We start from the raw sequence: 23,465 nt of genomic DNA, 5'->3' as shown, positions 1-23,465 counted from the left end.
TTCACTATTAAAATATAAATAAATGTTACAAAAAAAAAGTTTGTTTAATATTTTTAAAAATGCTTTATTTACAAATATCACAGATATAATATTATAGTAGTAAAAAACTTTTTTTATTTCTCTAAAAATAAACTATTTTTTATTTTCTTATGGCTTTTTTGGCTTTTTTAAAATCTTCTTTTGTCGAGGTCTTCACCTTAAAACGCGAAGCATGTCTTGGCTTGAACCTTGCTGTATCTTTGACTCCAGTTGTCTCGTGAGCATCTTCAGGAAGACCCTGTCTAAACTGCTGCCAGGGATGGGCATCTTCACTCTCGTCGATCTGAACCTCAGTCAACCAAGTCTTGTGTCTCATTTTAAAAATTTTGAACAGTTCCATTTCGCGAGGTTTCATTTTCTGAAAAAATATAACGTAAAAATTAAAAATAACCGTACAATCGAGAAAAAACGGCGTCATAGAAAGCTGGAGCGTGACAATCGACGATAATTTTGGCGAGGTCACTCCCTAGACGTTATTTGTCTGAAAACGTAATCTTTTTATCTTAACTTATGACAAGTTTTGACAATTATCGTCGATTGTCATTCCCCAGCTGTCTTTGACGCCGTTTTTTTTTCGATGATACAGTATTAACAAGATTTGTATTTACTTCCGAGTCCAGTTTTGTTTTGCATCTCTTCCTAAATTCGTCCAAACGCTCCAGGAATTTTTTACTAACGGGGATGCTTTGTCTGAGACAGATTTCCATAATTTCAAAAATATAATCGTAGGTCTCGTGGTAACAAGCTTGGTGCAACATTGCTCCTAATATTACAGAATTTAAGCTAAAAATAAGAAAAAAAAAGTTAAAAAAACATTAAAAATATTATTTTAACTTACGTATAGCTATAAGAATTCATTTCCCTGATCAAATCCAAGGCTTCATCTTTATTTTTGCATCCCAGAGCCAACACACCGTAAGTGACAAGATCAGGACGATATTTCTGATTTTTCATCGATAAAAGAACCTCTTTCGCGCCCTCATAATCACACCTCATACTCTGAAACATTTTTTTTATCATTCAACAAACAAAATTCACTAAAAAAGAATTTACATACCTTCTTTTTAATGAGCATATTGTAAAAATCAATGTCAGGCTTGACCGATAGTTTTCTCATACATTGCACTAGTTCTTTCTCAGCTGCGTTGGTGCTGGGGATTGAATCAAGCAGCTGAGTAAACGTTTTTATATCTGGAGTGCATTTAAACGATGTCATAGTTTGAAGGAACCCTTTACAACCGCCCAGTAACAACAGGCGATCCTCTGAAGCCTTCACCTCAGAAAGGGACAAGATATTACCTAAAAAGAACTATATTTTTATTCATAATTGAATTTAATTCATTCGACTCACCTAAATGGGGTTTTGGAGCTAACAGATCAGGCCTGGTATTCAAAAATTGTAATTCTCCCGGTATATTATCATTTTTTCCTGATGTAATATCATTTTGACCCGAAGTACCATCATTTTCTGATATACTACCATTTTTGCTCGATGTAATATTTGCTCTTGATGTAATATCACTTTGTTCTGATGTAATATCAATCTGCAAAGCCTCAGATGATTCCAAAAACAAGGCACCTCCATTATTTTGAACTATTCTCTCAATAACATCCTTGGTAACTTCCAGATCACCCAGACCACAGTCTCTAACGCATCTTAACAGTAAATTAAAAGTATACAGGTCTGGATTGATGTTTTTCTCTATTAATTTCCTCCATACCAGAAGAGAATGTCTAAAACCAGCTTCTTTGTCCGAAATACAGGCCTGGAGTAAAAAATTTATTGTCTCTGATTTAACTGAGATTCCTTGTTTAAACATTTGATCTACTAACTTGAAACTCATAGAGATATCTCCACAACGGCCGAATGCTTTGATCATCGCATTGTAGTTTGTGTCGTTGGGCTGATATCCTTTTTCTAGCATCAGTTCGTATAAATGCTTGGCTCTGGTTAAACCATCGGTTGTGGGCCATGGACTGTTAGCGCAAGCATTGAATAATGCTGTGTACGTGCCTCCCATCACTTTAAGACCTCGTTTTTTCATGTCGTTATAAAGCATGAATGCTTTCTTTGTGTATCCCACTCTACCACATGCACCTAGAACCAAATTGTAAATGTATGCTTCAGGTTTAATTTTGTCTTCCTGTATCATTCTGATTTCTAATACATCAATTGCTTCTTTTATTTTACGTTTTCTTATGTAGTTTTTAATTATATCTGCGTACTGTTTGGTGCGAAGTCTTTGATGAGAAGGGGGTTTTTCACTGAGATGTTTTTCTTCACGTATGTCACCTTCATCGACTATTTCTTGTTCATATTGCTCTCCAAATGTATCAGGATCGTTCCTAACTCTCACTAAATGTTGCTCCTCAGTTTCTTTTGGGACTGGAGTAACTCTATGGCCCCAAGATCCAGCATTATTGTAATTATTATCAATCGTTTCTTTATCATGCTGCTTCTTTTTGAAAGTAAATCCCGGTATTGTCGAACTAGATAACTTGAGGTGATTATAATTAGTGAACGTGTTAACTGGTTTAACTAGTAGAAAACGAGGACAAGTTTTACTTAATAAGAAACTATAATAATTTATTTTAAACATTTTTCCACGATTTCCAAAAAACTATCGCTGTACTTGTTTATTTTTGCTGTTGTCTTTGTCTAGTAATTACCCATAGATTATAATTTGGTCTCTCTCGTTGTGAATATTTTTTTCTGAATACTGGCCTGATGACCAGTATGAGTTTAAGCTATATAAAATTAAAGAAGAGGAAATATATGTCAGATCTGTGGTTGTCCATGTTTCATGCCATAAATTTAAAAAAGAAGATGACTGTTACATTGATTCTATGGTACGGTTGTCTTCAGACCTAAAAAACAAAAAAGAAGAAGAGCGCTCGTAGCGCCAATGTGGAAAAAGCGAGAAAATTTGGAACTAAAATTTTTCCAATGTTGCCAACTATGGTTGCCAAGATATTAGCGAAATCCGGTGGCTGACCTTGAAGCCCATATTTGCTGCATTTGATCATCGATACAGCGCACATCGTCGATGTTACCAAATTTCAGTTTATTTTCGAATTATTTGCAGTTGAAATTTTTTTTTTGAGTGTTAATTAATTAATCAGTAAAAATACAAATTCTATAATTAATTTTATAATTTCAGATTTATCTTGATATCCAAAATTAAGGTAAGAAGGATAATGAAAATTGTGAAATGAAAGTATTATGAGTCTTTATTATGAGTATATAAAATTGACTATGAAAATACATAATAAGCGTTCACGTGTTGTGCGAAATATTAAAATAATAATATAAATAATACCGTACATGATCGAAAAAAAATAGCGTCAGCGATGACTATGAAATGAAGATCGCTGTCATTTTATATGTAAATTTATGGACGCCGTTTTTTCGATCATAATTTGTACTTATTAATATATTTTTTCTTATAAATAAAGAATTTTTCAGCTTAATTAAATTTCAAATTTGAAAAATGTAGCGTCAAAAGTTGAACAGATACATCCGGTAAGAGCTGTCAACATCGAGTCAAGTTAAAGACTTTTGAAGTTATTTTTTTATATAATTCATATAATTTATCTCATATTTCTTACTATTTAACTATATAGAATTAGTTTCTTATTAAACTAAGGGATATTTATTGAATAAAAACACTTGTTTCTTAATAATTTATTAAAATATTAAGGAAATGCATGATTTTATAGTTCATCTAATTACGTGGGTACCAGATAATTTCAATATAAAATAAGTTTTGTATGATATTTTATACTGGAGGGAATAAATAAGAAGCATATTCTACTGAAATTTTAATAAAAATCATCCATGTTTATTAAAAAAAGTTAATATCGTGGCATCCAAGAGCAAAAAATACTCGATCGTGATTGGTCAGTTTCGGTCGCGTGGAGATTTTGAATTTTATTCTCGTTCGATGTTGTCGGATTGTTAAAAAATGCCGAAAATCTTTTTTTCTGTATGATTTTGTCAAATTATATTAGTTTAAATTGATCACTGGCACTATAGTAAGGGCCATTTCTATATATTTTTAATAAAACAAGTACTAGTAATGTTGTTTTGTAGGAATTTCTTTTATTTCTTCTTGTAACTACGTACTAACATTATAGTCTTTATTCTTGGTTTCGATGTATTTATAGCATTAAAAATGTATTTAAACAGCTTCATTTTATGTTTATTTCATGATTTTTGTGTGTTTATGTTTATAATTACTTATTTGTTTCTTATTTCGTCCCATTGCTGCCAAAAGTCACTAACTTACTTTTTGTTCCTTCCGAGAAAAACGCGTCTAAAGATGAATTGCATTGCATAAAGATGTTATAGTTAGTAACTATTCGGTATCAAACTAAAATATAAATAGCCAGAAATCGTAGCTAATGCCTTTTTCAATCGATTCTCCGCTTTACAATATAGTTAGTGATTGAATTTTCAGGTTCGGAAAATGTTAGTGACTTTTGGCAGCAATAGGACGATTTATGACAATAAATATTTTACCTTACGTAAAAAAACGATATCAGTGGAACGTATTGAGTAAATAATAACTTTTGAGAACAAAATTAAGCTTAATTTAGAAGAATTTTCCTATAAACAATTTTATTAGTAATAAATAAATTAATTTTATGAGCAGCTTAAATTTTAGGAATGACTTCAATCTGGCAACGCCGGTCCTCCTTTTGTCTTTTGCAATCGAAGGATCCGCACGTCCTCCCGTCGGTTGCATGGATTTTTTAACTTTCTCACGAAAAAGTGCGTTTAGTGTACACAATTTATGCGTAATCTGTTACTAGTGCCCTGCTTAGCCTCCTGAAAAAGTGAGTACCCATAATTTTATGTATTTTTTGGGATATTTTAGTTTAAAATTTTTGGATTTCGCAGTATCCATCATGGCTGCCTTCTTCTCAATGTTCCCCATTAAGTTATTAATTTTTAAGAATATTGTTTAAATAATATACGTAGATTAATAAATAAGTATGTAAAACTATGTATTTTTTGGTACTTTCTATACTGCGTGTTAGATAAGGGTAAAATAGTACTACATTTTTGATAAATTACGTAATGTATCTCTCATTTTTTTTTTATTTTTTTTGGTCAAGGAATGTTTAAATAAAATGGCCGCCTGTTGGAATTCGATGTCTTGATTTTTTCTAAATTGCTATTTTTAATTTAAATTTCTTTTTATAGGACATACTTGGAGTTTTCTTTATTTTTAAAAATATAATATGGCGCATTTTAACAATATTTTGAATGAGTATATAGGTTTTTTGTATTTACGTTTTAAATAGGTATATAGGTTCATTAGGAATTTTATTACGTATTTTTATTATTTAAGAATCCTACATACTTATATTAGGTTTCAGCATTTTCTATTTTAAAACATATTTCTCTTTTAAAGCGCGTTATGAAATATTACATGTTAAAAAATAGTATTAATGTTGACAAATGATTTTTGCTAATTCAGTATTAGTTGTAAATTTGCATTGAAGAAATAAATCAATTGTTACTGAATTTTTATAAAAATTAAAATATTTCAAAAACAGTCAGTATGATTTTGAGGTAAATTTTGATAGAATGTTTTTGTGTCTTCATAGTAGAAACTAAAAATGCAATAATATATATAGGATGTCTCAATGTTAAAAAAAATATAACTTTAATATTTTTTATTTATTTGAAACACTGTAGGTTTAACTTTTAGCTCTAAATAATATATGTTACAACTCTAAACACTCCTTGTGTATTTTTATTTTTTTATGTGTTAGGTACATCATGGAAAAATTCTTTGGATTTTGACCATATTCATCAAATTTATATCCCTTTTTTCTATGTCATATACCTAACATCTTTATATTTTTGACATTTTTGGTATAATAATCAAGGAAAAATCTTATAAAATATTGCTGAGGTATAAATGGAGCATCTCCTTTTTCATATTTAAAATAAATATACCTATTTATATATTGTCGTAATATTTTTATAGGTATTCCAATATTTTTTTCTTTTTTTAGGCGCGTTATATTAATACTACAACACCACACACTCCTTCCCCACTCACACGAGCATTGCTAGCTCTCTGTGTTGGTTAATAAAATTTCCTAATTCAACATTAGTGAATTTCGTTAGCCGATGCAGTTGGTTAACAGTGTTTTTGTCGGTGTGGATCCCCGGCTTAAGATGACTCCAGAGCGCGGCGCGGCCTTCCCCAAGAGAGGAGACTTCTTGGGTCACCCCCTAACCCTGATGTTCGGGCATCGATGACCTGTGTAGCATGCAGAGGTACCCAAGGGAGTCACCACCCTCTGGTTTACGAGCTAGGTGTTCTAATGCTAGAGGCTTCGGCCGGATACAACTTGGCACCCAAGCTCCGAGATTTCTTCGTGCACGTATTCCGTGACCCTCGAAGAGGCAGGGGGCGGGATATCGGACACATTGAAGATGATGAGGGGGGTCCGCCTGTAGGGGGTCCCGGTGGATGTCCGTCCGACGGGTGACGAGGGTGACCCCAGACGAGGCGGCTTAATTGGGATGGGAACTGACTGGTGAGGCTTAATCGTCGACCAATGGGTCGAATCTGCATAAGGAAGGCAACCAGCACACACTCGCAGGCGGGTCGTGGAAACATTTTTTTTTCTCTTGGTCTGCCCCGCGTCGAATTTTGAAGGCAGAAAATGTCGGGAGGAGGCGAGCATAACCAGGCCTAACTTAAACCTGTTAAAAGTAAGTCTAATTTTTTTATATTACTTTCTTTAAATTGTAAACTTTTACTGTATTTTCTACCAAATAACTTTTTTATTGCACCATGTAGCAGTCAAAATTCTTTTTCTATAAGTGTATATTTTAGTTTTTTTGTTACAACATACATGAGCTTCAATTTAAGTAGAAAACTTGTATAGTAATTAGAGCAACTTTTTTAAAACTTATAGTAGATATAAGTTTAAATTCTAATTTAACTTGTAAATTTTTATTTCATATTTTTAGGACAACCCGGGTTCGCAGCGCGATTTTTAAAAACTAAGAAGTCAGAAATTCTATCTACATGCTGCATATGATCAGTCCCAAAAAATTTCGGATTGTTTCAGGTACCGTCGAATACCTGGAAAACGTGTTTATTGTCAACTCTACAGGATCGACCGAAGTCCATGGAGTTGGGGGCATTCGATGTGCCCCATAGCAGTGAGACGCCACTGTTTTTTCGCCGTATAATTATTATGGTGGGACTGAAAATGAACTTAAGCAAGATATGATGGTGAGTTTTAATATTTTTACATCGTTTTTTTTTTTGTCTATACCTTGTTTTTTGTTTCTTCTAGCATAGGTATTTGTTAGAAATATTCTAATGTTTTTTTTTTCTCTTACAGGTGATACAGTATGGCTTGGAGAATTTCAAAAGTCGGTTCGCGTCGTGGTTCCAAAGCGGTAACTTTAGGTTCCCTACATTTACAGAATGTCGCATTAAGTACTTATTTTTTAATTTGCAATTTTTACATTTCATTTTTACTTTTTTTCTTACTCTATACAAGGCTTTAATATAAAGTTTTTTTAGCAATAATAAATGGGTAATAAAAAAATATCTCCAAAAAGACAAAATTAGGTAGCATATTGTTTTTCTATTATATTTGGAAATAACTATTTTTGGTCTTATTTTAAAATTGATAATATTATTTAATTTTTTTAATAGTGATTTTTAATTAAACGTAAATTAGTAAATAATGTAATTTTACATTATAATGAGAATTAAAGTATTAGTAATTTATTTTTGTTACTAAAATTAAATTCAGTTTGTTCCTGCCATAAATCTTTTTAGTACTTAACTGCTTTGGAATGAATTTTTTGGGGGGACAACAGCAGGATTAGGGCCATCTTCTAGATGCCATCAGGTAAATTTATATAACTTTATATTTATCATCTTCTTTGATTAAAAAAGTGTTTTTCTTTTTTTTAGGTAGGTGCGCTAGCGTAGTCGTTTGTTGTAGCATTATCCCTTTTCCCCCTTTTTAAAAAATGTTTGTAAGACGCCTGAAATTTGTATAAGTTAGTTATATAAGTAGTTGAATAAGAATTGGTGAGACATGGAAAGTAGAACAGGACAGAGAAGATGAAAGAGGATTGCTTTGAAATAGAAGGAAAGGAGATAGAAGATGTTTGAGGAAAGGTGGAGGATTTTGTTCGCTGTAACGGAAGTTTTTTGAATGAAATTTGGAGCAACTGTATTAAGGTAATTTTTTCATCTACTTACAAAAAATAAATACTTATCACAACTTTTATTTTTTTATAGATGTTATTGGTATCTTGGACGTCAAGTTTCATTTATTTATGTATTATACAAGCATATCTATTGGTGGAAATGTAGAATAGCAGATGTTATAACAACTTGGATGAATTATTAGAAACACCAAAGAAGTTTTGACATAATTTAAACTGGGAAAAGGCTCACAGATGACCAATTTATTCTACAGTAGATACAGGACATTAAATTGACTTCAACAACGCAGATATCTCTCAAAAATGGTAAGTTTTTTTCACATTATTTTCTTTCCTATTAAAGGTTTTGGAAAGCTTGGAAAGTATGACATATTTTACACATATAATGTGTATATTTCAATAACTTTAGGTGCAACATTTAATTTTAAATTTATTAGGAGAATTTTTTTATTCAAATCAACTTAATTTTGTATTTTGCCTATCTATATTGATATTACAATGTTTTCTTATTTATTTTAATTTTCTACATTGATACAAATTAATATACTTATTAATATTTGTTTATTTTTAGATATTTGTTCGAGTGATGTACTGGGCGTTGACAGTTGCTGTTACAAATCTGCAAATGAGTTAGAACTGTACATAAGTTTGATGAATGCCGGAGGAATTTTTTGAATAAATTGATACTGAAAATCTTACCCACAAATGACAATTTCAAGATACAATCAATAGTACTTAGATTGACTGGCCTTCATTACCAATGCGCTATGAAAATGGTAAGTTATTTTTATTTTTTTATTATTTTTAAGGCTACAATTTTTGTATTTAACTACAAAATTGTAGGCTTCAAATTCGAAATAAAGTAAGTTTGAGATTGAAAATATATTAATATATTTTTTTTTCAATCTTTGTAGATATTTACAAATTTATATCAGACAATTTTAATTTTATTTAGTATGTTTTCTTTTTGTAAAAATCTATGAATATTTGACAATATTTTAAAGAGTTACTATTGCGTTTATTTTTTTTTAATATCTACCTAACATATTAAAAAAAACATTTTTTTTATTCCAAAATGTGTGAAGGAACAGACTATAAAAATTTACTTATTTATTTTTTGTATTTTTAGTAAGCAAAACAAATTGGTATTAATGGACGTTTTGACAGCTGTTTCCAGTCCAAGTTCCAGTTTTAATGGAAAATCTTTAATGGACACAGAAAAATGCCATTTACTGGATTGACTTCAACACCTGTTGCCTTTTAACAATGGTAAGTTACGTCTATCAACTTATTCTTATAAAATTTCATTAGAAAGCTTGAAAATGCTGAAAGTTTATTAAATTTTCCGTCATATTCAAGCTTTTTTGTTCAAATATTAACAGGTCCTAGTTTTGTATTGTTTTGTGATAAAACAGACTGTTAAAAAAAGGAGGATAAAATCAAACACAGACTGTATTACTGGTTGCATACAAGTGATTATACTTGGATTATACATTAAATATGTAATATAAAATTATTGCATTGTTTTTAAATCGACTTAATCGAATAATTTTTTGAAGTTTCTAGCAAGATAAACGCATTTTTTTATAATAATAAAAAAAATATAATAATAAAACCGTATTAAAACTTGACTGGAAAACTAATATGTATAATTGTTTTTTTAATTAATATTAGAGATTAGAGCCCAAAAAAATAAAAAGTTATGGCCAGTTAAAGTGGAAAAAAATACAATGTTAACAGTGTTTTACTGGTTGCATATCTTTAAATTTATTTGAAAATTATTAAAAGTTATCACCAAAATAACGCAATAAATTTACGAGTTATTACTAAATATTAATTTTTTCTTTTTCTATATTTCTAGCAAATTTGATATTTATTTTCTGGATTATTATTAACTCATTATAATAATGTTTTATTTTCTTATCAAGGAATTTTAGACTTTTTTATATCATTTCTGAAGTTCTCAATAAAAGTTTTTTTTTAAATTTTATATAACTCTTTATAACTTATTCAAATTAATATAAAAAATGTCTATTATTTGTTTGTTATGTTACGTAGTTTTAAATATTAACATATTTTATGTTATTGTCTGTTTTCTGATAGCTTCAAAAATTGCTATAATAAAAAATTACCTAATATTTTTTTTTATTTAGGCATACGATAGGACAATGGCTATTAGAAACCGATAAGACATACTAGCTGCAAATAATATGTATGGTGGTCATAAAAGAGATTTAAATGAAATGAGAGAGAGAAACTCTTGTGCAGAAGAAATCAAGGAAAACCATTTTGAACTGCTGTTACTTAATAGCTGTTAGAGCGGATCCAGTTCTTCACCAATAGTAAGTTATTTATCTATCTTATAATATTTCATTGGACAGCTTGAAATTTTTTTAAATATATACAAGCGCTTTTGTTCCAATATTAGAAAAGCCAACAACTATTAAAAATAGGCAGGACAAAATAAAATGCTGAAACTGTATTACTGGTTGCATATTGTTACGGATTCTGTGGGTCCACTAATTTAAACTCACGATAAAATATTTAACGGATTTATTTTCGCACTATATACACAATTTATTCTGATTACAACACACAATTAACTATTTTAAAAAGTCCTTCGCCAAATTGTCAACATTCGCTATTCAAAACTGGTTTAAAATTACAGGACTCGTCACACACACCTTGACGATATATTAATGTTCCCACTAGAATAAACGCAATAAAGATATACATATTTTAATAAATATAATTTTGATTAATCTTTTTTGTTTTGTTTTTATTAATCTTGTTTTCAGAAATCTTCCAAAATTAGTATAATAAAAATTTACTTAATATTTTTTTGGAATTTTAGGTATACGCTTGGGCAATTGCTGTTGAAAATCCACAAGCCGTACTATCTGCAAATATTATGGTGGTTAGGCTTTAAAAAGCTTTAAATGGAATGAAACTTGCAGGAATAGACTCAGGAAGACCATTTAGGACTGTACTTAATAGCTGTTACTGTGGTCGCAGTCCTTTATCAATAGTAAGTTATCATCAATAATATTTAAGGTCTCGAGGTCAACGCCTATTCCTATGTCATTTATTAAAAATTGATATAAAAACTTGTCAAAAATAATATTTAAATGAAAAAAAGGAAAAAGGTTTCAAACATACCAATTATTATTCAAAGGTGAAAACCTTAATTTAAAAAAATATGAGCTTGGAATTTTTTTAACATTTCATTCTTTAATTTTTATAAATTTTTATACCAATTTTTTATAAATGATAGGTATATTGTGGTCTACCTGGCAGAAATAATTGTCATCAATTGTTATTTCCAAAGCCACTATAATGCTGTTTTTTTTTTCTCATAGGGTATATACAAATTATTAATTTAAAAAACATAGTTATTGCATTAATAAAAATATATTTATTTTAATTTTTACATTATAGACATTAACTTATAGGAGTTAATGGTATAGCTCGTTTTATTTCTTTTTTTAATATTATTTTTATTTTATTTTTTAGATATCTCTGCATTTTTCTTAACAATGGATATCAACAGTAGCTCCTACTCCTCACTTTCTTCTTTCTCTCAACATAAAGCAGACTCAGTACTCCTCAATGCCTCACCAAGGTTCGTTAGCTTCATTAATAGTGTTATTGTTTCAATAAATTTGTTTATTGGTTTTTATCTTCTTACTATATAATTATATCAGGCGTCATTTTAATGTTAATTTTTTGTAAAATTTTGATAATCTGGATAGAAACCTTTTTTCTTCTTAAGCTTTTGCAATATAAAACACTAGTTAAGAGCAATACGCTTTATTTTATGAATAGGACCATTATCTCTGTTGATATTGTCTTTATATTTATGCTTTGTGTTGCCTCTAGTTTGAGGGACGTTTGATTAATTTTAAATCATTCAAATCAATGCAATCATCTTTATGGAGGATATGTTGAGCAACATGATGCTAATCTGTTATAATTTTTTCATCTCAAGCTTTTTTTCAATCTCACCTATCTTATATTTACTTCCATTAGTTCAATCATTAAATTGTTATTAAATAAAACTATATTGTATTCTGGATTTCGTTAAAGGTATTTTTAAAATATTTAAAAAACAATCTTTATAGGCTTGTATCATTTCCAATTTATTTTATCTTTTACTTAATTATATAACTAACTTCTTAATTATATAACTAAACTTCTCTAAGTTTATTCCAGATTATCAAAATTATAATTTTTATACTTGCGCATCTGCGTCACTATAGCCCTATGAACACAAGTATTATTTTGGTTTTAAAGTTTATATTTTTTAATATTTCATTTATTGTATTAACGCAAAACTAAATTTTATAGAATTTAACTAACTATATCTTCAACCGGATGATAATTTAATAGTTAATGGTCATTTAATATTTTTTCATAAACATTAAATGTGATTATTGAATACCAATGTTAAGCCAGTAGAAATGATTTATTAGTGTTTATTTTTTTGAAATATTTTTTTTATTAAATCAATTTTGGATACTTGTGTTCATATAGTTTTTTTTGCTTTTGAGAATTATTTTTGGTACCCTAACGCAGATGTTTTTAATCAATTTATATGATTTTAAAATATGTTTATATCTATTTTGTATTTAAATTTTAGCGATAAAGTTTGTTTCTTTAACACAGAGAGCAATGCACTTCACGCATTGTTTTCTTTTTTATGTGCACAATTTTCTTTATATACAGTATGTTCTCAGAACGTCTTTACAAGAGCAAAAGCTTTTTTTTTATTAATATTTTCATAAAAAATATTTTTCTTTTTAATATTTTCATTTCAATTTCTTTAACAAATATATTTTGAGCATACATTTTAAAATTATTTTTCATAGATATACTGTGCGATTCAAGTATATTTATACTAAATTTGTTTTTTTAATGAATTTTAACCTTTAGTATTACTGGTTGTCTAATCGATTCTTATGTAATCTTATGTATGTGGTAATGTTCTTATTATTTAAAAAAAAATCTTATTTCCAGTAGTAATTTTTTCTCTCAATTTTAGTATTTAAAATGTCTCTATCTTGTCATATTTTTTTAACATATCTATTAGACCTCTACTCAAACTTTATCTCCTAAAATTTATGAATTTTACATATGAAAATGGTCTGCTAGGGTATATAATATATTTATTGTAGGATCAGTTGAAATATCATAAGTCATAATATAAAAATTCACATTTATATATACATATTTGTTAAATATATAATTTTAAGATAAAACACATTTTTACACAAAAATAATAATTCTAGTTTTATATTATGTGGCATATCTTTTTTCAGTTGGTCCTTCAACATTTAAAATCTTTTGACATTTCATTCCACTTAAATGTCAAAAATATATATTTTAATACCAATTTTGTATGTTATTTGGTGTATTAGAATTTTATAAATATTGTTTTTAATATTTTGTTAATAATAGTGATCTATAGCTTACCTTTGCTATCTGTAATAGGAAATATTTCTAAATATTTTTTGTTGAAAATAAATATTACTTTATAACATTTATTAAGCAAAATAAATTTGAAGATCCCTATTATTATCAAAGAGATATCATTAAAGTGTTTCAATACAATATCTTTTTTTTTTTTCAAACGTTACAAAACTATTAATTTTTATGACATGATGACAACATATTGATGACATTATATTTTTTGCAACGTTTGAAATTATTTAACACATTATATTTGACGTTTGAAAAAAGAACATGTTCTGTTCGGAGTAAAAATTACTTTTAGTGTCTCGCCGCAAAAAGTATCATTTTTACTCCTAATAAAACAATATACCGTATGATCGAAAAGAAAACGGCGTTCAGTTGGCTTGGAAATGAACATCAATTACATTTCCCATATAATTTTATATATAAAATGACAGCGATCTCCATTTCATAGCCATCGTCGACGCCTTTTTTATTCGATAATATTGTACTATTTCTGTACAAATGTTATTATCTGTTTTCTATATATTATTGTGATCTATTGCTGTATTTTTGTTTTAAAAATGTTTTGTATACATCTATATTTTGTAAGCGTTTTAGAGATTCCGAGCACTACGTTTACAGTCATTTCTTTTTTTCATTTTAAATATTTTTTTGTCGTGACTAATAATTAATCAGCTAAATAAGACTCTTTTTTTTAGTAGGTAAAAAAGAATAAGTTATATTACCACAGAGTGGCCCAATGTTACAAAAATAATCATGTTAGGCCTTCAGTTTGAGATTTCACTGAATTTTTTTTTATAAAACATACAGGTTACAGTAGACCATATTTTAGCAGACCGTATATAGTAGCCAGTTCGTAGATATACACAGGGTGTTTTTAATATATTTTTGCTTTATATTGGTAGTATTTAAATTGGTAGTTTTATTTTAGATTTTTTCTGTACATTTTTAAAGCTTTCACAAATTTATAAAGTCGTATTTTTTTTAATTGAAAATATTTTATTTAACAGAAGATCAAAACAAATTGTACTAAAATACTTTATATGTTGGTAACTAAATATATTATAATGTCTTTCTCTGCTATTTAAATAAAACACCCTTAATTTTATAATAATATACTTTATTTATAACAAAATTGTGGCATTGTGAATATTTAGAAATTAAATATATTCCAGATATTTGAAAGTAGAATATATTAAAAAAAATATGCTTGAGTAATTACTACTTCAAATTACTCGACACAAATAAATTACATTAAATAACATTCTTATGAGCTGATACTGTTGTTTTGTATGCGTCTGGCAAGCTTTTTCTGGAATAATTTATTTAATTAGCACTTATCAATGATCTGAACGAATTTTAAGGCTGTAAACTGTAGTTTTGGCATCTTTAAATATTTAGTCAGTGATGGGATTAAGATTTGTAATTTGTAATGATTAATCCACCACTGTACTCCAATAGAAAATAGCGTAAATTAATTATATAAAGCTCATTTTACATAGAAAAATCATCTGAAAATAGTTATCTCAATTTCTTTAAATTTTAGTATAACTGGTTGCCTAATCGATTCTTACTCATTCAAACACCTTAAAAGTTAAAATTTGTAGAATAATTAATATATTTGTTTATTACTTTCTAAGAAAGTATTGCTTTCAAATTTCAATAAAAAAAATCGTTTAAATTACTACAGGGTGGCTCAGTGTTAAATAAACTAGGTGTTCTATTTGAGATTTTCACTTCAATCTTTTTATTACAAAATATGCCGGTAATATTAGAGCACACATTAAAGCCATTTAAATTTTCAGTTAACTAGAAGTTTACTTTGTTATTTAATATGTTTTTTATTTATTTATCAACTATTCACTTCAATTTTTTTTTGTATAATTTTAATTCATACGATGAGCAATTAATTAATTTATGCAATTTTTAATTTTATATTAGTTTAAATGGAAAATAAACAACAAACCTTGTAAAAACTTCCATTGTTAAAATGTTTATTTAAATTGTAATTAAGGAAAAACTAACTGCTATGCTCTAAATTATAACGCAATGTTTGGTATACTCATGTGAATGGTATTTATCACTTCCTCATGAGTGGAATTTTCGGTCATTTTATCATTTCCACTTTGTGTGCTTTATTGAAAGTATTGGCGCTTGCTAGGAAAAGTTTATCAATCAATAATGTTGTACAGACTGTCCATCTCGCTCATTAGTAAGGATAGGACATTGCGATTTTTATAAACTTGATTTTTATGAAAAATAAAATTGCTACGGTCCCCTTTTAGTTTCTATGATACAGGGTGATTTTGAAAATGTTACAGTTTCAGATACATCTCCTATTTCAGTAGTCTGACAACTTATCAATAAATTTTAGAACATATTGCTATGGAACTTCTTTTTTATCTTCTTTAAATAATTGAAATTGTTTTTTTTAAATATCGACCAATGTTTAGTTTCTATTAATGGGACAGCCCGTATATTTGTCAGAAAATTAATGTATCTTCTCACAAGCCACTATAAGTCACAATTTTTAATTAGAGGTAAATTCTTCTTAATTGTTTAAATTTTTCATTTAAAAATTGAATAGATCAAAATTGGTTTCGCCAGTTAAAAAATAATAGCAGCATTGTTTTGGTATGGTCCCATGTAACTTTTTATTTGTATTATTTTAAAATTAATTCTGCAGCTTTTAACTAAAATATACTGTTACATATATTTTAAAAGCTTGTGAAGGAGGAAGATTATTTTTTTGACAAGTATACAGGGTGTGTGATGAAAATATTAAGAAAAAACTTTTCTTATATGCCTCTGGTTCCACCTAATATGTTCTAAGTATACATGGTGATTTTTAACCTATACGCATAAAGTTGGGAAATTATTGCTGATGACAAATAATGACTAATAAGTGAAAAAAAAAGGTACTAAAATATTTTTATTTAGGAGATAACAAACTATTTGAAATGAAAACAAAAAACGTAAATTCCATTAAATTGAATGTGCATTTACTGAGTTGAATAATTTTTGTGAAAACAAACTCAAATTATTTCAGAATCTAAAAATATTTTACCAACATTTCTTTCTAACATCAGCAATAATTTCCCAAGTTTATGTGTATAAGTTAAAAATCACCCTGTATAAATCTGTTTTTTTTTTCAGAGTACTGATATAATATGAGGTGAGTGTAAAACTGCAACACATTGTATCATGGAAACTAAGAGGGCCATGACAATTTTGTGTACTGTATCTTTGCTTTCAAGAAAAAAATAATGGGTTCATTTAAGTAACGAGTTCGACATTTAGTATTATTTACTAATAAGCGAGAACGCCCTTAATTGCAACTAAATGTGGAAATAGCATGTTTTATAGTGTTTCTCCCTAAGGAGATAGGAAGTAGCGGTTTTCGCAGTGGCTACTAATTTTTTATAAAATACTCTACGGTCGGAATGACGATGACAATTTTTGCGAACTCAAGCCCTAGACTTCATTTTCTTGGCCCGTCCTCTTCTTTATTGTTTAATGGCGCTTACTGCCAGTTGCCCTTAAGAAGCTTGTAATTTATTTTTATATTGAGTAAAAACGATTTTTAAATGGCGTAGTTTAAAATTACAGGAAAAAAAATATTTTTTGGAAATAGATTTGTGTGTCTAGAACCGTTCTATCCTTTTTTATTCTTTCTATAATTAGTGTTAGTTAATATTGAAGTTTTATGTAAAATTTTACTAAATGACGTCTAGAGATTGACCTCGCCAAAATTATCATCGATTGTCATTCCCCAGACGCCTTTGACGTAGTTTTTTTACTTTTTTTAAATTACATGTTATAACCTTCTTAGTTTTTGAGCTACAGGGTGATTTTGATAAATGCTTTTAACCGTCCCTTGTATTCAGATATAAAAACTTATTGTAAATGTAAAAACATAATTCAGTGTAACGTTCTTTTCAAAGCAAATGTTTTTATCTTAAAAAAATATGTTCATATTTTTAATTAAAAAAAAAACAAGCCAACTATTGCGAAAATCTCAACTTTTTCTCTATCTGCGTTCATAAGCTAGAAACTCCCTAAAGCACGAACGAATGAAATTGATACACCCTGTACAGGTTAGCAATTTACTTTGTCCAATATTTAACAGACTATAATTAGCAGTGGTATAAACACTGGACTAAAAAAAATAGTTTCTTTTTTTAGGCCAAAAAATAAAGCTAAACCTTTTTAAAAGCGAAAAGAAATAAAAGCTAATACTATACAGACTATACAGAGTGTCCCATTTTGGTAGCAAATGTGGTATTTTTCGCTTTATTAATAAAGATCCTTACTACTTCTTTGTAAAATTTAATGTGCCAAACAAAATTCTCGCGGCCTACTTTGTTTTCCTGCTACAGGATGTTACTAAAAATGCATTTTTTTCTACCCTGCGTATCTCAGTTTTCTGACAAGAAGTTGAATTATTTCTTCTGGTAAGCACATACTCTAGCGGAAATCAAAACGGGGAGAAGAAACACACGAGATTAATTGGTATGAGCTGTAGTAAGGAGCTTGTGTGTCTGTTTTCGCTCTTCTGCTCTCCGCTCCTGTATATGCTTAGCTTTATACTTTATGTGGAATCCAGTGTCTTAGTTTTTTTCTTAATATTTCTATTTGTTTTGTATCGACCATTGTTTAGTTTTTTTTTAAATATGACGCTTCATGTGTATTTATCTAGAAATTAATTTGTCTTTTTACAAGCTTCCAAAAATTCATTTTATATTAGCCTCCTAAATATTTGCCATGCACACAATGCTGCCCCTTGACTGTCATTATATGATTATATGTTTTTTCTTTGTTTTCTTTACTGTATATTTTTGAACGGCGTTGATTAATCCATTCAAATGGTCTATTTAGTTCTTATCAAATATACAGGACGTCTTATTTAAAAATTAACTAAACATGGTCTTGATAGATAAAAAATAAGCCCGCGGATTCTACGTAAAAGGTTCTATTTTAACGATTCGTCTACATGTTATGCTAACGATATACGAGGGGTGTATGAAATGCAGACTTCTTATTCTTCTTATCGTCCTGTAGCATGGAAATTAAGAAGGCTATGTTGATTTCGCTTAAAAGTAACTCAAATTTACACAAACCGCAAGATTCAATCTTTACTAATCAAAATATGAGGTTTGGAGCGTAGCGTTTAGAGTTAACGGCGTTAGAGTTTTGGGTTGATGGCATTTGATTTTTATATAAAACATCATCGATTGCCATTTTCAAGCCAACGCTAACGCCTTATTTTTGCGATAAATTTTATTTGTTGTTTATTTTCCTGTTGCAGCACGTTTTTCGAACTCGCTGTAAGAAACTTACAGCAAGTCTTATTTCTTAGAACTTGCCGTAAGAGGCAGCGCGTTCTAAAGGCCGGTTTACACGTTGCTGCTGAAACGCATAGTGTAACGCCCCACTAAGGAGGGTTGACGCGGTCCAAGTGTACTTAGACCAAGTGCTGCCATATAAGTGTAGTTTATGGATGCTGCGCGCATCTCACTTGTACGCTGTTTGTATCGTATCAACTGTTTTATCCAAGTCGAGTTGGAAAGCTTCATATCATCCTACAAAGCTTTCCAATTCGACTTTGATAAAATAGAATCAGCTTACAAGTGAGGCGCGCACAGCATCCACATAAATATACTTTTATGGCAGCATCCAAGTGTAACTTAGTCCAAGTCAACCAGGCTTTAGAACTTGCTGCAAAAAACTTACAGCGTGTTCTTAGAACATGCTGTCAAAAATACCTAATTCTTTAATGCAAATTTTAATACCTTATTCCTCTCTCTTTATTGTAAATTTTATGTACTAATGTAAATTTTATGTACCAAATATACGCAAAATAATGAATTTAATATTTGTTTTTTTTTATAGTAAACAATTTATTAAGCACACTAGTTTGTTTATGTGGCGCCCCCTAGTGTCAATGTACCGAACTAAAGTACATATGCACTTAAATGTATCGAACTAAAGTACACATGCACTTAAATATACCGAACTTATTAAGCACACTTAGTATACGTGGCGCCCCCTAGTGTCAATGTATCGAACTAAAGTACATATGCACTTAAGTTCCGGGCATTAACACCAGAGGGCGCTACCAGCATTTTTTTAGTTCCGGGCATTAACACCAGAGGGCGCTACCAGCATTTTTAGTTCCGGGCATTAACACAAGAGGGCGCTGCTATCATTCTTAGTTCCGGGCATTAACACCAGAGGGCGATACAAGTATTTTTTAGTTCCGGGCATTAACATCAGAGGGCGCTGCTATCATTTTTAGTTCCGGGCATTACCACCAGAGGGCGCCACATGCACAAGTTAAAAAAACAATTATTTCCATTTCAATAGGTTTATTTATTTATAATAAATTACTACATAACATAGATTCGAGAAGGATGGATTTAAACAATGATTATTTTATACTGGATGATGAAAAGTGCCTATATACAAGAGTATTTACATCGCACTTGGACCGTGTCAACAAGCCTTTAGTCATAGTCTCCTAAACTCCTAAGGTCTAAGGAGGCCATGACTATTTAGCTCAAGGTTGCTTATGAGCGAGATATCTTCAATTGCAACCAAAATGGGACACTCTGTACATGCCTCAGGAGTATCCATTTTAGTTGCAATTGAGGGTTTTTTGACTTATTAATAGAACCTAACAGTTTCTACAAACTTGTTACATTAAACAGTTACAATTAAGTGAAACCAATATAGCAATTAAACTTCGCAGTTTTCATGCTAAGGATGATAATAAAAATGTTGCATTTCAGACACCCCTCGTATCTCACTAGCCTGATATGTCAAAAAGATAAAAACGCATTTTTATAAAACTATTTACGTAGAACCCAAAGAATTATTTAGTTTTTCTTTTAAGAATTTTATATATCAAATATTGACCAATGTTTACTTTGTTTTTAAATGGGACACCCTACCGGGTGTAAAAAAAAAGCTTGTAAAAAGATTCTTCTAAGAAAAAATATTGTATGTTTTAATGACACAGTGTCATCTATTTTTAATACGTTTGTAAAAGGACGAATTAGTTTCGTAATATACAGGTTGTCCCAATTAAAAATAAACATTGGTCAAAATTTCAAAAATAGAAACTAATAAGTTCACTGGATTCTTCGAAAAAGTCATAAAATTATAAATAACTGTGATACGAAGGGATCTGACACTGCCATATTTTCAAATTCGTTCTGTATCAAGAATACTAAGTATCCACTAGCAAAAATGTAACTCATGTTGGTAAAAATCGAAAGTTTTTTTACGAATAAGCCAAAAAACCCACTAACTAAATGGGATACTCCATATACAAGGTCCAGCAACAAACAGTACGCCGAGCATCGATATAGAGGTTGTTTATTAAAGAACTTAAGTATTTTATTGCACATACGCATTAAGTGCAGACCTAAACTGTGTAGTGTACCCTCTCGTTTGTCCAACGAGAGGGGGTACATGGCAGTGACAGTTATGTCAGTCATTTTAATTCACAAGTAAATTGTACTTTCTGTCATGTTTGGATGTCATTTTTTTTACAAAATTTTCCTTAACACGTTGAAGAGATCTTACTGAATACAAGAGAAGAACGTCGCCAGTCGATGGCTCTAGAGGGCGCAGTGAAACAAAATCCTCGTTCTTTGCAAATTTTTCGAAAACTTGACCAATTAAGGCAATTCTTTCATCTCTAGATTACGCTCTGCCCACCCTTAGCTACGCTCTTGCTAGAACATATTTCACGAAAATATATTCACTTGTATACAGGATATCTAAAAAAAAGTGCGAGTGTAAAGTATTCCTTTCTTATCACTTTAGTAGTTTTGATTAGTTCCAGAGAAATAAATTAACCAATAAAAATATATACCTTTACAATATATTTTAAAAAATAACTAAAAACCTACCAATTGACGCCTTGAAGTTAAAACTATACTCAGTGTTTACAGTTGGTTTACACTAAGATTCATGAATATCGTAATCGTACATTGACAAGGGGTTCAAAATTCGACGCCGAACTTGCTAAAATTTCTTATTTTTTAAAAGGAACGCACTGAAATATTGACACGACTTTTTCACCTAATAGTTTTTTGCCCTGTATTTTACTGTTAAGAAAACCCAAGAAAAATTACTGTATGTTTTTAACCACCTTCATATTAAATGTTGAGCACCCTGTATAGTTATAACATTTATAATCGTTAGTACAGACCACCTGTAGTAAATACCAAGCATTGTTTTTAATTCAAGCCTTGTATTTTTAATTTTTTTACAAAATGGCTGCAAAATACAATATGATCGAAAAAAAACTGCGTCGGCGAATTTTTTTATAAAATTATATGGGAAATATCGATGTTCATTTCCCAGCCAACTGGACGCCATTTTTTTTTCGATCATACGGTATATGTACAGAGTTTTCAGATATATTTAGTGCGATACCTGCAGGTTTCCCTATTGGAAGTAGGGGAAAACTTTAAATTTAGGACATGTTACAACATGTTGGACATGTTGTTTAAATGTAAGGTTTTACCTGAACCGCCAGAGAGTGAAATAAAAATAAACACAAGACGATCAGAATTATTCTAAAAAAATGTATAACTTAATTTTTTATCGCACTAAATGTATCTGAAAAATCTGCACCTATATTTTATGTACTTATTTCTCTTGAAATATCAAAACAATTTTAGTGTAAAAACGTGGAAAAGAGAGCCATTTAATACATCTACACTTTTTTGAGACACCCTATACAACTGAACATAATTTCCTGAAATTGTTTAATATCTTGAAATACGACCTAGTGCAGGTTTATGGTCTGCACTTAAAATTAACTTAAAACGCTTTGTTGCAGGACCCTGTATATTTTTTACTGTGGTTATCAACATTGTCTATGCCAATGAGACAAAAAGCCTATGTCGAAATACAGGGCGACCCGGTATACTAAAAATAAAATAAATTTTTCTGTTGCGATTTTCACCCCAATTTTTTTTACAAATGTGGCCAATGGTAGCGCACATATTGAAAATATTTTTACACATGTACAGGGTGATACAAAAATATTTTGCACTAATGTTTTCCCTTTAAAAAAAACTAAAAAAAAATTATCTATAATAATTTATAGAGCTCATACTTTTTGTACCATTTTTGTTTAAGATTTTACTAATAATTTAAACTGAGTTATTTTTTAGACTTTATATCGCTGAATAAGGTTGAATAATAAAGTTAAAAATTATTTTTACTTCAGTTAGATTTGATATAGAAGCACGACACAGATTTTCAGACATTTTTAAAACTTGTATTGTCCAATTTTCTAAATAAAATATATACGTATAGTTTTGAAAAAGACGCTATATACTTCAATTTGAAAAACAAAATAATAGTGATGTTATTTAAAATTTGAAAATTTCTATAGTAAATCTACAGAGCAAACAAGATATAAACCTTCCCATTTAAAAAACTGCAACATCAAGTGTAAAATTATAGTAGAATCACCGTGTAATATCTATTAAAACAAAAGTATATCTAGTAAAACAGTTTGCAAGAAAAAATGAGGAAAAAAGATATTAACTTGATTTAAGGTTTTTCGGTATACTGGGTTACCCTGTATACAGTATATGTAAATTATCATATAAAATTTTTAAAAAAAATATTACACTTATTTAATAAAAGAAAAACAATAAATATAAGATCCAACTGATAGTTGTTGGAGGTTTTAAAAAGA

At 29.3% G+C, this 23,465-nt stretch overlaps 1 protein-coding gene and 1 long non-coding RNA gene across 3 annotated transcripts; one reads left to right on the top strand and one right to left on the bottom strand.

The window, feature by feature from the left end:
• Positions 1-49: 49 nt before the first annotated feature.
• LOC115880320 (pentatricopeptide repeat-containing protein 1, mitochondrial) lies at positions 50-2,693 on the bottom strand. The gene is made up of 5 exons (XM_030897515.1): positions 1,391-2,693; positions 1,097-1,338; positions 878-1,038; positions 648-822; positions 50-397 (listed from the first exon to the last, which is right to left on the bottom strand). Exons 1-5 carry the CDS (start codon positions 2,637-2,639, stop codon positions 140-142), a joined length of 2,085 nt encoding a protein of 694 aa, XP_030753375.1. The 5' UTR covers positions 2,640-2,693; the 3' UTR covers positions 50-139.
• Positions 2,694-4,760: 2,067 nt separating this feature from the next.
• Positions 4,761-14,008, top strand: LOC115880388. Of its 2 annotated transcripts, none has more exons than XR_004049851.1 (11): positions 4,761-4,878; positions 6,070-6,778; positions 7,141-7,307; positions 7,420-7,938; positions 8,004-8,276; positions 8,337-8,569; positions 8,835-9,039; positions 9,393-9,532; positions 10,417-10,605; positions 11,118-11,291; positions 11,777-14,008. It is a non-coding gene; the product is annotated as an uncharacterized LOC115880388 (long non-coding RNA). The 2 variants fall into 2 exon arrangements; XR_004049850.1 differs by having other exon boundaries at positions 7,040-7,307.
• Positions 14,009-23,465: the final 9,457 nt, after the last annotated feature.

The sequence above is a fragment of the Sitophilus oryzae genome, unplaced genomic scaffold, assembly GCF_002938485.1.
Source record: "Sitophilus oryzae breed Bouriz unplaced genomic scaffold, Soryzae_2.0 scaffold_1621_pilon_pilon, whole genome shotgun sequence".
Taxonomy (NCBI): domain Eukaryota; kingdom Metazoa; phylum Arthropoda; class Insecta; order Coleoptera; family Curculionidae; genus Sitophilus; species Sitophilus oryzae.
Note: the sequence above shows the minus strand (reverse complement) of the source record. Positions and strands in the feature narration are given on the sequence as shown.

Bases quoted from the DNA above. Each gene is read 5' to 3' on its own strand.
- LOC115880320 (XM_030897515.1), bottom strand. From the start codon at position 2,639: ATGTTTAAAATAAATTATTATAGTTTCTTATTAAGTAAAACTTGTCCT. The intron at 1,339-1,390 runs GTGAGTCGAATG...AGTTCTTTTTAG, and splicing joins AGCTCCAAAACCCCATTTAG to GTAATATCTTGTCCCTTTCT. The intron at 823-877 runs GTAAGTTAAAAT...TCTTATTTTTAG, and splicing joins ATGAATTCTTATAGCTATAC to CTTAAATTCTGTAATATTAG.